Source organism: Toxorhynchites rutilus, chromosome 2, assembly GCF_029784135.1.
Source record: "Toxorhynchites rutilus septentrionalis strain SRP chromosome 2, ASM2978413v1, whole genome shotgun sequence".
NCBI lineage: Eukaryota > Metazoa > Arthropoda > Insecta > Diptera > Culicidae > Toxorhynchites > Toxorhynchites rutilus.
Window position 1 is genome coordinate 244,880,461 of NC_073745.1, and position 15,693 is coordinate 244,896,153.

Consider the following 15,693-nt stretch of genomic DNA (forward strand, 5'->3'; position numbering starts at 1 on the left):
AAATAGTTTTGTTTATTCATTCCATGATTCAGATCAAAATTTCGTGCATGAGATCAGTTTCAATAGTGCTGATGGATGTTAGCATAGCTTTCTCCGTGATGGGGAGCATGTCCCTTGCGCTGAACGTGAGGTTGGAATCCACCCTTATGATCTGAGATATAGTCGACAATTCGATGAGTTCCATCGGCCTCATCCAGACTGTATTGTCCCTTCACATGGTCTCCATCACGATGCTCCCATTGATCCTTGTGATCGTGTGTATGGGAATCCTTCACCCCATATTAGAATTTGTACTTAGGATAACTATGATAATCATCGTAAGCCGAAACTACCACAGCAAGACAAACCGCAACAGCTATAATCTGCAAAAGGAATGTTTAGATTGTATGCTTCTATCGAAGCAATTTTTTCCGTAACAAACCTTAAACATTTTTGATTGAAAAGGATGTTTTCGGATAGAACACTGAAACTGAACTGATATCGATCTCGGAACAGCATTTGCTTACCACTGTTTGCGGATCAAAATTACTACGTCACTACAAAAATGTTCAAGGTAAATTTGAACCGGAGCAAAGTGTAAACGATTTGTTCCCTCTTTATTAAAGGGTATGTCACATCAAATTGCATCACGGAAAAAACGCTGTAGAAATTCGCCCAGTAGACCGATCCTTTTGAAAATTTTAGACAGTAAAATAAAAACTATTAAACAACTTTTGGCATTTTCTTTTTATTCATACTTCGAGCCCAAGCCCGTATGCTCGCACCTTCCTTTTTAACCCGTCCATAAGGTTCTGTACAACGTCAGGTTGTAGTTTTTTTTGAACAGAAATCCATTTTTTCTTGAAGTCTGCCTCCGATTTCACAACTTTTGGGTTCTTCCGGAGGGCCTGCTTCATAATCGCTCAATATTTCTCTATTGGGCGAAGCTCCGGCGCGTTGGGCGGGTTAATTTCCTTTGGCACGAAGGTGACCCCGTTGGCTTCGTACCACTCCAACACGTCCTTTGAATAGTGGCACGAAGCGAGATCCGGCCAGAAGATGGTCGGGCTCTCGTGCTGCTTCAATAGTGGTAGTAAGCGCTTCTGTAGACACTCCTTAAGGTGCCCGTTTACCGTGCCGGTCATCACGAAGGGGGCGCTCCGCTTTCCGCAAGAGCAGATAGCTTGCCACACCATGTACTTTTTGGCAAACTTGGATAGTTTCTGCTTGCGAATCTCCTCCGGAACGCTGAATTTGTCCTCTGCGGAGAAGAACAACAGGCCCGGCAGCTGACGAAAGTCCGCTTTGACGTAGGTTTCGTCGTCCATTACCAGGCAATGCGGCTTCGTCAGCATTTCGGTGTACAGCTTCCGGGCTCGCGTCTTCTCCACCATGTTTTGCCTTTCGTCGCGGTTAGAAGCCTTCTGAACCTTGTATGTACGCAGGCCCTCCCGCTGTTTGGTCCGCTGGACGAATGAACTTGACAAATTCAGCTTATTGGCGACATCCCGGACCGAACTTCTAGGATCACGTCTAAACTGCTTAACTACGCGCTTGTGATCTTTTTCACTGACGGAGCATCCATTTTTGCCGTTCTTCACCTTCCGGTCGATGGTTAGGTCCTCGAAGTATAGTTTTAGTACTCTGCTGACCGTGGATTGGACGATTCCCAGCATCTTACCGATGTCCCGATGTGACAACTCCGGATTCTCGAAATGAGTGCACAGGATTAATTCACGACGCTCTTTTTCGTTCGACGACATTTTTCCAAATTTACGAAAAATTGACAGTGAAGCATGGCCAACGTGATCTATACACTCTTATCTGATTATCTGATTATAAGCTGAAGATATAATTCCTAAAAATTAAATTTCTACAGCGTTTTTTCCGTGATGCAATTTGATGTGACACACCCTTTATGTGCCAACAGATTTTTGCGTTCGTTGCGTGTTCCTTAGTGGTGGCTTCGGCTTACGAGGATTATCACAGTTATCCTAAGTACAAGTCCGAATATGGAGTTAAGGATTCCCATACCCATGATCACAAGAGTCAATGGGAGCATCGTGATGGGGACTATGTGAAGGGACAATACACTCTGGACGAGACTGATGGAACACATCGAATTGTCGACTATATCTCAGATCATAAGGGTGGATTCCAACCTCATGTTCAGCGCAAGGGACATGCTCACCATCCCCATCAAGGAGAAAGTTATGATAACATTCATCAGTACTATTAAAATTGATACCGTGCCCGAAATTTTTATCAGAGTTATTGAATAAACAAAATTACTCAAAGAGAAAAGTCATACTAATCATTGCTTGGAAAAATCGTTGTTGCTGAATTCATAATTTGATGTGATGAAAATTGTATTTGCCATCTGAACCGAATACGAATCAAACTGTTACACATCTTTTAAAATACAATGAACAGTCGACTACTAGATGTCACCTCCTCGCCATCTTGTTTCACTACTGGACACGGTAAAATCCATGGGTGGATACTTCTTTAGCATAAACATGTGGATTGCATCTAGTCGCTTTGTATAAGTCAACATACATAAATTTTAATTCTTTAATTTCGAATATTTTTGAACAAAAGACGCCGCAGTCGCAGCCAACCATGTGTTAGGGAAACGTCTTGCGATCTACACAAATGAATGGGAAATTAGTAGCTCTCATGTTCCTTTATTGCTTGAAAAACACATTCATTACAATAATGAAATGTATAAATACCTTATTCAAAGCATTGACCATCGCTAATCACCACTTTTCCCCATCTTCCTGGAAATTCACGAATTTCATCGCGAATTGCTCATCTTTTGAAACCAAGAATGAATCCAGCAAATTTCGGATACCGTGTTCTGAAGTAAAACGATACCGTGTTCCACACAAAGCGTTCTACATGGATCGCACCAAATGGTAATCATAAGGGACAAGGTCAGGGTTATAGGATGGGTGAAATATGATGAAATAATATCGACTCATGTTTGGTCGCATAATCTGTACGTTTTTCGGCAATAGCTCGCTTTGAACGGATCAACTGTTGCCGGTAGAAGTTTGATCGTTTGACCAGGTTTAAGCAGCCTACCAAATACAGATATTCGGCTTTATGTTTATGTTCCTGTTTGGCCAGACTTCACAAGCGTTTTTTTTGCGTTTTGAATTGTCGCAATGCATCCATTTTCCGTTCCCAGTAAAGATTGAATGCAATAAAAGACTTTTTTGTGCCGTCCAAATATTTCAGACACGCGAAATCGCCGTTTGACATCTCTCGCTTTCAATTCGTGTGGACCATAATTTCTATGCTTTTGGAGATATTCTGCGGCTTTAGGTCATGTAGAAATATTATGTCGTGTTATTCCGAGCGATTATGCAAGTTTGCGTTTGACACGACTTTTGATCGCGTAATGTCTCTAATTCTTCGTCTTTTTCGGTTGACCAGAACGCTTTTTGGTCCTCAACACTAAAACCACCACCTTTAAATCGTCCAAACCAGGGAACGGAAAAATTCAGCCGCACTTTTCTTCCGATGGAAACAGAAAATCAACGCTTTCAACGCAGTAAAAACTGAACTTGTTGTGCAAAACTCAAAACTTTATGATTCAACAAAAATCAGCTAAAATTGGACAACTTTTGGGACGCGTCCGATATTTCAGTTTTTCAGTTTTTATTCTAAATATGTTTTCGAAAGACGTAATTCTACACGAAAAAAGAAGCACGGTATTCAAGATACGACCGCATTCCTCAAGTAGGGCCGATATAATAAATGCTTCCACTGAACGGGCGCGAACGATTAACGCAAAGCACCAAATCAATCATAGACCTATTCGTAATTGTAAAATCAACTACAGTATTCGATCGCTAGCTTGGTCTACTTCAAATGGTCTACTTTTCAACAGGGCTTCCTTAAACTAGGCTGCAGTCCATTCATGTATCAATAACAGGCGTCATAATCAATTTGTAGTTTCGCTTTAAGGTGTCGTGCAGAAATTACGTAACGCTAAAAATCCAGATTTTGGACCTCCTCCCTCCCCCTACGTAACGCAATTTTCTATCTCTAATACACAGAAAGTAACGCAAACCACCTCCCCCCCCCCCTTTATCACGTTACGTAATTTGAGCATGACGCCTAACGAGCGGAATTCGATAACTGTGTTGAATTTTCAGCCCAGCTAGCGAACCAGTACTGTATCAACATTAACGTTGTGTTCTCGCTGTCTTGAGCGACACTGGAGGACTGAAATCACGGAAAAAAGCTATGTTACTTGCTCGTTTTGGACGGCAAAACTAAAGAATCAAAGATTGGACCAATAGAAACGTGGGATTTAGCACGTATGGATATTTCTTGACTTTTTATAATTATTCAATAATTTATTTCAAAATTCAAAATATATTTTTTTATTGCGATAGACGCGTAAAAATATTATCAATCGACAATCGGTTGCAGATCTAAATATTCTATGATTTGGACATCTTTAAAAACATTTTCATCGGATTTATACCACAGTGACTAAAATACAGAATAGTTTCAGTTGACTTGTTATTAACTTATCATCGTGCATAGTTGTTACCTTAATTTCGAAGAGCACAGTCAAGATTATGTTGAAATTAATGTTATAAATCTCAACAGATTACTTGAAATTTATTGTCATTCTTAGGGAACTTCTCTAGTTTCAACAACTTCTCTAGTTTGACTAGCCAATTTCAAACATTGAGGTGACTAGCGGATACTGGAGATGTTCCGCATTTTCAAGGGACATGTTTAATGATACATTTCTCTATCGCTTGTAATTTTCCTATTATCAGATTATTACATTATTGTTGTTTCCAGCACATAAAATTTATGTCACGTTTTCCGCCATACGCACTAGAGAGAGAGAGAGAGAGACAAACTGCTGTGTGTGGTTTTGCTCGCCTCTTTGTGGGCGTTGTTCATGCTAAGTGTGTTTTCGTTTGCTAACGATGAAGGTCGCGGAACGGAGTTTTCTCCGAGAGCGCGTCTTTTGGATGCTTGGATCCGAACTCGGAGGTTGTCATCATTGATAATCGTGTAAGGGACGCTGAGCACCGTGTCGGTCCCTACGGACCGACAATGAGTTTTTCGTTAGAAAAATGTTGATCACTGGGACTGACAGATTCAAAAAAAGGAAATATAAAGAAACATTGTTTGTTTTCGGATGTTTTACGATATGACTACTTTCTATTCGAATTTCTGAATTTCTTATACAAAAAATATCTTTGGGAGCGAGGATCGACACTGATATTACAATGCTCCAATCCTCTTGATGCAGGCTGAATGAAAAGCGTAAACAATATTTTCATCATCATATCATCAAAGACTCAGATACAGATTTCAGATAGAGAATCTGTATATAGAATAACAGATTTTCAGCAAAAATACAGAATTTACAGATTTTTTTTAGTGCAATATTTAAAATATTGAATTTATTGCAGCGCATACATAGATAGATTGATTTATAAAAAAGTTGAACGCAACGAAACGAGATGGCTTTTGTTGGAGGCTTAAGCTGTTAAGCGAAATCCTGAGCGATTTGAAGAGCTTAAACTATTCCTTTCGTTCCAAGTTGAAGGAATGTTGGGAGTGAGAATTGAACTCGTGACCTTTAGCGTGAGAGGTACGGAAGTGTACCACAACGTCAGATTGCCACCTACGAAGAACAAAGTTTAGGAACAGCATAATCGGTTTAGTCACAGGATCGTTCAAATGAGTCAACCTACGATTGGCGAATTGATTATGATTCCCCCTCTTAGAGAGGGGGAGGAGTGTCTAACCACCATAGAAACATTTATTGCACCCTAAAACCTCCATATGCCTAATTTGGTTTCATTTGCTTGAATAATTCTCGAGTAATGCAGAAATTTGTGTTTAATTTGTATGACAGCAACCCCCCCCCCCCCTAAAGAGGGGGGAGGAGTGTCTAACCATCATAGAAAGATTTATTGCACCTCAAAACCTTCATATGCCTAAATTGGTTTCATTTGCTTGATTAATTCTCTAGCAATGCAGAAATTTGTGTTTCATTTTTATAGCAGTCCCCTCTTAAAGAGGAGGGAGGAGTATCTAACCACCATAGAAACATTTATTACATCCCGAAACCTCCATATGCCTAATTTGGTTTCATTTGCTTCATTAATTCTCGAGTAATGCAGAAATTTGTGTTTCATTTGCAGCTTAGTCTGGTTGGGATCACTTATTAGTAAGAGAAACCAAACTTATGTTCGAAATATATCAATTTATTCATTCATTCCATAAATCTGATCAAAAGTTCGTGCATGATATCAGTTTCAGTAGTGCTGATGAATATTAGCATAGCTTTCTCCGTGATGGGGATGATGAGCATGTCCTTTGCGCTGAACATGAGGTTGGAATCCACCCTTATGATCTGAGATATAGTCGACAATACGATGCGTTCCATCGGCCTCATCCAGAGAGTATTGTCCCTTCACGTGGTCTCCATCACGATGTTCCCATTGGTCCTTGTGATCATGTGTATGAGAATCCTTGACCCCATATTCGAACTTGTACTTGGGATAACTGTCATAGTCCTCATAAGCTGAAACTACTATGGCAAGGCAAACCGCAAAAGCTATTATCTGCAAAATGAGTGTTCAGATTATTTGCTGGTCTCGACGCAGTCTTTGCTTTATACAAACCTTAAACATTTTTGATTTATTGGAATCTATCCGGACGGAACACTAAAACTTGACTGATGTCGATCAAATGCAACTGAAGAATATTTATACACGCCAAACCAACCTCTTTTAGTTTGAAGGGTACTTTCAATTGTTAGAACGGTGTGACCACACAATCCGCAGAAAATTTTCCTCGGCTGTTTGTCAAGCAATAATTTTTTTTTTTGGGAAACTCAAGTTGCACTCATGTGATCATGTAACGAACCATTCATAATTAATTATCAGTTTTCGACCACAGGTGATATGTGAATTTTCCGTTCGTAGCATAAACATTGTTAAATGAACCGTGTAATTTTAGCTGCTTAACACGACACACAGCATAGTTGGTGTTGGAAAATGTAGTTATAGTTGAACTGTTTGGTACTTGGCCAGGCGGAAAATGGTTAATTGACAAAGTAAATTTCTAATTGACGCGTTCTAGACAGTGGAAGCTTCTTCCGTTTAGTATAAATATTCTGATTTCAATCTAGGTCTCGAAACAGTGTTTGTCTTACAACTGTTTGTCTTTCAAAGACTTTCCACACAACGACAATGTTCAAGCTAATTATAGGATCAGCAAAGTGCATACATTCTTTTACCAACATGTTGGCTGACCAGACGTACCGTTTTTTCGACCAATTCTGATTGTCTCGTCTTTTTGTCAATCTGTACCGTATTTGAGTATAAAATATAGAATAAAAATATTTATTACAATGTCATTATTTTCAACACTTTTTTTCGAATGAAAATATGATTATAATTTAGATTTAAAATTATCTTCAGTGTTTTCGTATTCATGTAGAACAATTGAAAAGTTTTTGTGATTTCATCGGCGAATATTATACAAAACTGGCTGAGCATAATAACACAAGATTTTTTCTCTCTCTGACCTTCTATCGAGAGGCTTAATATTTTTGACGGATGGCAATTCATTTTTATTTTCACAGGATAAATGTGTTGTCGTACTACGCGATCTATTTGGAAACCCGTGGCTTTTTTAACAAGAAACCTTTCGATTATTTATTGGCATTGTTGAGGGAGAATGTTGCTGGAGTTGCGGTTAATTTTTCATTAATGTGTTAGAATTCTAAGCATAGGGAGGATGAAGTATTTTTGACCAGCGAGGAGTAAACTATTTTTAAAATACTAGTTAGTGCAAGTAAATATAGGAGACAAAATTTCTTGAAACTGAGGATTTTTACGTTTTACGTTACGTTACACTGAAAAATTATTTTTATGCTATTTTAAGAGAAACAGTAGAATACACTGGATTTTTTTTTACGCGAAAGATGCGTGCACGCAAAAAAACGCGTAAATAATAGCGTAATTTCGAGCAAATCGCTTTAAATCGTAATTTTCGTAATTTCGAGCAAATCGCTTTAAAAAGAAATTTTCGTAAAAAGAATCACGCAAATGTTAATGGATTTTATTCAAGTCCATTCCGGAATGGTCTGAGATTCAAAGTAACGTTAGTAAAAAACTTACTGTTATAGATGTAAACATTGGATGCAAACATTTCGTTTGGTGAGTGAAAAATGATAGAGGAATTAAATTTGATTAGATAAACAGGTGGAGTAAAGATGCCGTGCCAATTATGAGTCATCAGGCGCAAATATTTTCAGAACTGGAAAACAAATTTCTAGAGTGTCAGAAATTCGTGAAACTGACTGATTATATTTTGTGTCTTCCTGGTGATACCGCACCAGTTAAAATGATTTTTTCTATGAGAAACAACACGTGGACAACGAAAAAGTAACGATTCAATATTGGAGCCGTTAAAGCTATGATAACTGTCATACGGAAAATGGATCTGGAATGTGACAAATTCTATGAAAATATTTCCAAAAATCATAATCTTCTTTACACAGTCGCTTCGTCATCGAAAGAATCTTCATTATAGAGAACAAAATTAGTACATATAAGAATGCCTAATTGTTTGGTTTTATTCTTGATATCATTTACTCAATAAAATTCTTCAAAAATATTATAATCAATATACATAAAAATAAATCACCAAATAAGTTCAAATCTCGAGAACGGTTTGTCCGATTAAATTTGTTTCATTTTGTTGTGTTCGTCTCTGCCCGTAGGTGCTAAGGCGAAAAGATTGGAAAACTTTGAAGGAAAATGGAAAAATTTTGAAAAAAAAAATTATATGATGTTTTTAGTTCAATTGAAATTCGCGGAATTTAAATTCCTGTAACGTTGCTATGAGACGGATATATTAATGCATCATCAAGTGGAATAACACATTCCTTTCTATTTACTTTTATAGAGACTTTAAATACAACGTTCATTCGTTGAATTCCAGAACTATTCAATGACTGACGAACAATCGCTTAGCGGGAAACGTAAATGTTCAAATATATGCATATAAAAAATCATGTTTGGGCGGGACGAAGTTCGCCGTAACCGTAATTAACATTTTTTTTTTGGCTAACGTGTCCCGTTTTCAGTCATGAACTATTTGGTCAGTCTCCCAATATGTTTTGCTTTGTCTGCGTCATATTTGAAAAACACTAAAGCTCCCGCAATGTGCATTATTGATTACATGTAGGGGAAGAGGTGAAAAAATTAACATCCTAAGGAATATGCCTTTTTACTGCGTCAACATACCGCTACAATACCCATTTTTCGAAGAACATTATAGTCTAACCAATTGTTGTTCAAGATATCGAAGATATTTTTACTAAAAAAAATTGTACATTTTTCATTAAAAGAAAAAAAGTCGTCAAATCAATCATATTTTAAGAACAAATATAAAATAATTTCGAATGCAAATTAATCAAAGAAGTCAAAGAAAATATACGTTTACCTCGTCTAGAATATGTGAGCTGTTCAAACTGATGATTTGTCGAATAAATCAGGTCGAATAAAATAAATCTCAAGTTTATAGTTTGGGTGAAGTTCAAAACTATTTTAATATGCTTCGGATTGTCCGGTTTGGGTCAAATATACAACGTTTTGTTGGAAAATTTGTTGCCATTCTAAAGGTAGCTTCATAATGTCTCTATCATAGAGGTCTAGGTCATTATTAGCGAAAAACCATAGCAATAGATTCTTACAACTTTCTCTTGATCCCAATTTATTATCAATCTGGAAATTTTCCAATACGAGAAAAATATGATAATCGTTTGGGGGCAGGTACGAACTATATGGTGGATGCATTAAGGCATCCCAATCAAGCTCTTGAAATTGTGTGGCCTTGCGTTGTCCTGATGGAACACAACGCTTCTTCCTTTGGCCAATTCTGAACGTTTCTGGTCATTCGCTAGCTTCAAACGGTCCGTTTGTTGACAGTAAAGTCCATTTTTTTCCAAAATATATATTTTTATCAAGGCTCATATGGCGATAGCGTCACGGGGCCGGGAGTCCAATACTTTGTCAAATTATATTATTATCAATGTTAGTAATATGTAACCGATTACTCGCGGTTGGCTCGAGGTTAGTATTACAAGTGTTCTCGTGATTAGGATGTTGATGTCTCCAATGCTCTGTACCTGTGCCCGTCACGGGATACTTCCTATTGGGATGCAGCTGACCATTAATCAGCAACGCCCCCCTAGTCTGTAACCCATATCTAGCGTGGTGCATCTTTCTCGACTCGAGGAATCCAGGATAGAATGGTCACTAGCCGGCGCAATCATCAGTTCGTGTAGAGTTGTCATGAGCGGTACAACCTTTGGCTCTTGTTGAATGATCAGTGGACTGCACAACCTTTGGCCCGTGTATCTGTAAAGAGTGTGTGTGTGTATTGCCGCGACTAAGTAAAAGTTTATCGATCGGATAGGAGGGATATGAAACGGGGACACAACGAAGGAAACATCATTAAACGTTGACTTCGGCGTTTCTGAGGAACAGGTATAGATGAAGCAGAAGATCAGGATCACGGCTACCTAAGATATCCCGGGCGGGGATATCCGATTGTCTGCCTTGTGCTCTCAGTGCTCTAGAGAGCTGAGAGCGAGCAGCATGGAACCGGATACACGACCAGACAACATGCTCGATGTCGTGGTAGCCATCGCCACAATCACAAAGCTGCGAGCCCAATGCGATAGAGATGCGCGTTTAGGTTGTAGTGATTGGACATAAGCCGAGATATCACGCGAATGAAATCACGACCTACATTCAATCCCTTGAACCATGCACTCGTCGAGACCTTAGGGATAATCGTGTGTAACCAACGACCGAACTCATCTTCACTCCACATGCGCTGCCAACTTATGAGTGTGTGCTGACGAGGAATTTGAAAAAATTCGTTATAAACAATTTGCCATTCAAAAAATGTGCCTTCTGAAGCACCCACCCAAAGATCATAATGTAGTGTATTATACTGAAAAACTAATTTAAAAAAATTTTTTAAAAATTTAAAAAAATAGAAAATTCATTAATTTGATAATAAATTTAATTGCACGTATGCCACCATAAACATCAATCACAAATCCAGCGGCCTGGCTTGCATTTTCGCACTTATAAAAAAAGTGTAAAATGTACCGAATTTTTTCTTGGTGGACATCCATTGTTGATACCCTGTAACTCACAACTGAATAGCATTAACAAAAATAACAAAAGATTTTTTTTAGTGTGAAATGCCACCTTAACCGTTGTCGTTGTTTAGGCTCGTTAGCCTAAACGAAATTTTATGGTCGATATTACGCGAGATATTGATCACTAAAGCCAGCCGACGAGAAAATAATGGATAACCTAATATATCCGAATGGATACCTAGAGAGCAATATCTGTTTTCATTTATTATCATTTATTATCAATCTCGACAGATTCATGCATAACAGGGAGTCTCGAATAGCATCATATGTTCTACGAATAGGGTGGTCAAATGTATCATTGGTTTTTAGTTAATTTATTGAAATTCAAACACTGGTTCATTTTACCATCCCTGTTCATTATATTTGAACTCCCTCAAATGTACAATTCAACGCATAATTTTCGCTAGAAGTTTAAAAAAAGCAATTCCACATCAAATTATTTTGACTATGACTGATTTTTCATAACACCGTATCCACGGTCATTGACCTTGTATATAAAACCCGTAATACGAGTACGGTAAATGATCTTGGTTTGTCCGATTTGGGGTATTTTTACGCTACTAGTGAATGTAAATCGATTTTTCTTCATGAAAATCACACATAATCGATACGAGTTTGGGTTTGTTGAAAAGCCCCAAGTCTGTAGTTGCTAATACTACCATAAGGTGTTGAAATTATTCAAATTTTTACGTTTTTAACGATTTTCCTTAAAGAGGAATTATGATCATGGTTTGCCCAAAATATAATCATGATTTGTCCGGTTTTAAAAATCGTCATTTTTGAATGGAAACATTCCATTTCACAAGTAGATGTTGCATTTATCATTGCTTGAGTTTACTGTCATCATATTGATCCATTCATAATTTAGGCTTTCTTCAGAATATTCAGAATATTCAGAATATTCTACTTGGGCATTTTAAAAGTGTTACCCTCAACATAACGTGAGGTTGTTAGTTTTTTTTACTGAAAATATATGTAAACATTTATATGATATCAGAAAGATTTGTATGTGTGGTTATGATAAAAAAAACATTGCATAAAACATTGTTGCTATTGCTTTCTATATTTTGTTGTATTTTCGAATGAATAGTGAAAGATTAGAATAAACCAGTAACCATTCCAAGCTACTGTGCTATTTTGCGTGTCAAAAATTGTAATTTCATAATTGAAATAAATTTAAATTTAACTAATAATTGTTATACTAAAAATTTCGAAATATACAGGAGAAATATGGAATGCCACGTTTCTCAACAAAACTATATAAATCGAGTCGTTGTTCACTTACTATTCATAAAGGGTCACTTGATCCGCTGTGGTAGGAATAGGTATACATGAAACATCGGTAGGTTTAGTGTTAAATAAAACATAAAAAATAAATTTGAGGGAGATGTTTTTGAGATATAAAAGTTTTTGATATTGAATTTAATTTTAGCACGATTTTTTAACAGTGTATTTAAAGTGCTATTTTGTTATTATCTTTGACTTTCCTATTTTAGCAATTTCGATTACGGAAAAAGCCACTCAGATAACTAATCCAGAAGTACAGATGTTTCATACCATTTGTAGCTTTTTGGGGGCTGTATGTATAGTTTATGTTTATGATTCTGATTGTCCAATGTTCCATTTGAAGTTTACATTGAAAAAAAAAAATTAAGGCGGTTGAACTTTGCTCTACAAATTGAAGTATTTCTCATTGTGGCTCATTTTAGTGGTATATACGAGGTATGGCTATTAACACATTAAGGACCTCACGTTTTGGGGCAAACTTGAACGCTTCATTTGTTCGGATTCCACGAATGAGATCGTTTCCTTCGATGTGGATGAGACGAAGACAAGGCATCGGTAGGCCTCGTTTGATTCTTGGGGAACCAAGGTTTTAACCATTATGTGTAGAAAACACTGGTTATTTCGTGATCCATCCGTAACAGACGGAACGCGAAACACGAGAAATCTCGTGAGCGGTCCGCAATATGTTAAATAACGAGACTGCGCGCCTGGAGGGCGCCCTAGAGGGGTGGGGGAAAACGAATAGTGCATTCGGTAGCTTGAAATGTCTGCTATAAACGTACGAAAACACGTTTTCGTCACCATAGTAGTTTGCGAGCAGCAGTGGTTTGAATGGAACGTGATTTGTAGTGCGCGTCGGAAACCATGTGTGACGAAAAACACGAATAACATAGCATCTGCTCATAACGCACTGTCGGTGAAGCAATTTTTAGCCGATAAGGGCATTCCAGTGCTCAAACATGCCCCGTACACGCCAGCCCCATGCGACTTTTTTTTATTCTCCAAGATCACTTCTCTGGGGGTCTCCGTAGCCACATTTGTTGCGCGTTCGCCTAGTAAGCGATCGATCGTGAGTTCAAAATTCAGGGCCCTCATTGACCATCTTTGTGTTGTTACAAAATAGCTATGTCCACGCAACAATCATCAGCGATGGAGATCGATCCACGGTCGAATAAAGATCGATTCGTCCATACAACTGCTCTGCTCTGCAAGAAACATCGGGCTGCTGTTCCTATAAATAACTCAACAATGATTAACAACTGTCCCCGCTGTCCGGTCTAACTGGATAATGGAAGAACAGATAGAAAACTCTTACGCCTAAATGGCTACTGTGTAATGTGTACCATATGCAATGGTATAGTAGGGAATAGTCTAACGCCGAAAAATGGCAACTGTGCTAATCATAGATATGATAAACATGTGACATGTACACGATTAAAATTCGACTCTGTTACAGCTAAAATGCTAATGAGCCTAAAATAAACAAAAGGGATAAAAAAAGATCAATTCTGTGTTGAAAGGTACCCGATTTCAGTCCGTATAAGAGGCGAAGGAAAAAGCGACGCGGTTTTTGAACGCCATCACAAAAGAAGAGTTTCAGCACTGCTTCGAACAATGGAAAAAATGTATGAAAAGGTGTGTGAGGAGCCAATGGGAGTATATTTTTCGCAACCAGTCTCGTTATTAAATAGCCTCGCAAAATTTAGAACAAACCATTCAACTGCTTCACTGAAGCAAAAAAATAAATATTCATTCACCTTACTAAATTAGGCTGAAAATTTCCCAAATGTAATGAGCATGATTTTTAAACTGATGTCGGCATATCTTTATTCCATTTGTAAGTTTTTATTCCATAACTCTGACAAAAATTTCGGTAATACGATTCAGTAGTGTTGATGAATGTTAGCGTAGCTTTCTCCGTGATGGGGATGATGAGCATGTCCCTTGCGTTCGACGTGAGGTTGGAATCCGCCCTTATGATCAGAAGTATAATCAACAATACGATGCGTTCCATCGGCCTCATCCAGAGTGTATTGTCCCTTCACATGGTCTCCATCACGATGTTCCCACTGGCTCTTGTGATCATGGGTATGGTAATCTTTGACCCCATATTCGAACTTGTACTTAGGATAACTGTGATAATCTTCGTAAGCCGAAGCCAGCACTAAGCTGCAAGCAATAATCGTGATAATCTGCTGGAATAACGAAAAAAATATAAAAATATATTTGCACTCTTATTTTGTTCAAAGCTACCTTAAACATTGTCCGTTGTGATGTTGACTGCAGATAATGTAATGAACCTAAAGCTGGTCCGAGACTGATATGAACACAGGAGCGATTCAAAATATTTATATTAAACGGTCGTTGTACCCGCCGACCAATACACACAAGTTCACATTGTCAGCAAAAAATTCTTACCATGTTGCACTTAGTCGAATACCGAACATTCTAATTAGATGTACATTTTCCAACACCAACCTTGCTGGCGTCGTGTTAAGCAGTTGAAAATTTCACGGTTCATTAACCAATGGCTGTGCTGCGGGTGGAAAACACTTATCACATCCGATCGACCATTGTCAATCCATTATGATTGGGCGGTCAACGGTTTAATGCAACTTGGGTTTCGGAATATCGCCTGACAAACTCTGATAAACTTTTATCGGAATGTGTGCAGAAATAAATGAAAGTATCTTTCATAGATAGCCACTTTATTTGGTTTTGGTTGTATAAATACTGTACTATTGCGTTTGCCTGGTACCAGTTAAGTTTCTGTATTCCAGTTGAAAAAAAGTTAATCGATACAAAATGTTAAAGGTTTGTTTGAAACTTTATACATTCCGTAACATTCGAATCGTCATATAGCTTACCTTTTACAGATAATAGCTTTTGCAGTTTGCCTTGCTGTGGTAGTTTCAGCTTACGAGGATTATCATAGTTATCCTAAGTACAAGTTCGAATATGGAGTCAAGGATCATCACACCCATGATCACAAGAGCCAGTGGGAACATCGTGATGGGGACCATGTGAAGGGACAGTACACTCTGGATGAAGCCGATGGAACACATCGTATTGTCGATTACACTTCAGATCATAAGGGCGGATTCCAACCCCACGTCGAACGCAAGGGACATGCTCATCATCCCCATCACGGAGAAAGCTATGCCAACATTCACCAGCACTACTAA

At 38.1% G+C, this 15,693-nt stretch overlaps 4 protein-coding genes across 5 annotated transcripts; 2 read left to right on the plus strand and 2 right to left on the minus strand.

Annotated features, from left to right (window-relative positions):
* Positions 1 to 544: 544 nt before the first annotated feature.
* Positions 545 to 2,218, plus strand: LOC129764838 (cuticle protein 19-like). The gene is made up of 2 exons (XM_055764360.1): positions 545 to 553; positions 1,910 to 2,218. The coding sequence occupies exons 1-2, from the start codon at positions 545 to 547 to the stop codon at positions 2,216 to 2,218; spliced, it is 318 nt and encodes a 105-aa protein (XP_055620335.1).
* A 4,069-nt stretch (positions 2,219 to 6,287) lies between these two features.
* On the minus strand, positions 6,288 to 6,665 carry LOC129766770 (cuticle protein 19-like). The gene is made up of 2 exons (XM_055767368.1): positions 6,657 to 6,665; positions 6,288 to 6,596 (listed from the first exon to the last, which is right to left on the minus strand). Exons 1-2 carry the CDS (start codon positions 6,663 to 6,665, stop codon positions 6,288 to 6,290), a joined length of 318 nt encoding a protein of 105 aa, XP_055623343.1.
* Positions 6,666 to 14,391: 7,726 nt separating this feature from the next.
* LOC129769527 (cuticle protein 19-like) lies at positions 14,392 to 14,812 on the minus strand. Of its 2 annotated transcripts, none has more exons than XM_055771856.1 (2): positions 14,762 to 14,812; positions 14,392 to 14,700 (listed from the first exon to the last, which is right to left on the minus strand). In XM_055771856.1, exons 1-2 carry the CDS (start codon positions 14,768 to 14,770, stop codon positions 14,392 to 14,394), a joined length of 318 nt encoding a protein of 105 aa, XP_055627831.1. In that variant the 5' UTR covers positions 14,771 to 14,812. The 2 variants fall into 2 exon arrangements, with proteins under 2 accessions (XP_055627831.1, XP_055627830.1); XM_055771855.1 differs by having other exon boundaries at positions 14,392 to 14,703; positions 14,762 to 14,809.
* Positions 14,813 to 15,313: 501 nt separating this feature from the next.
* On the plus strand, positions 15,314 to 15,693 carry LOC129766771 (cuticle protein 19-like). The gene is made up of 2 exons (XM_055767369.1): positions 15,314 to 15,322; positions 15,385 to 15,693. Exons 1-2 carry the CDS (start codon positions 15,314 to 15,316, stop codon positions 15,691 to 15,693), a joined length of 318 nt encoding a protein of 105 aa, XP_055623344.1.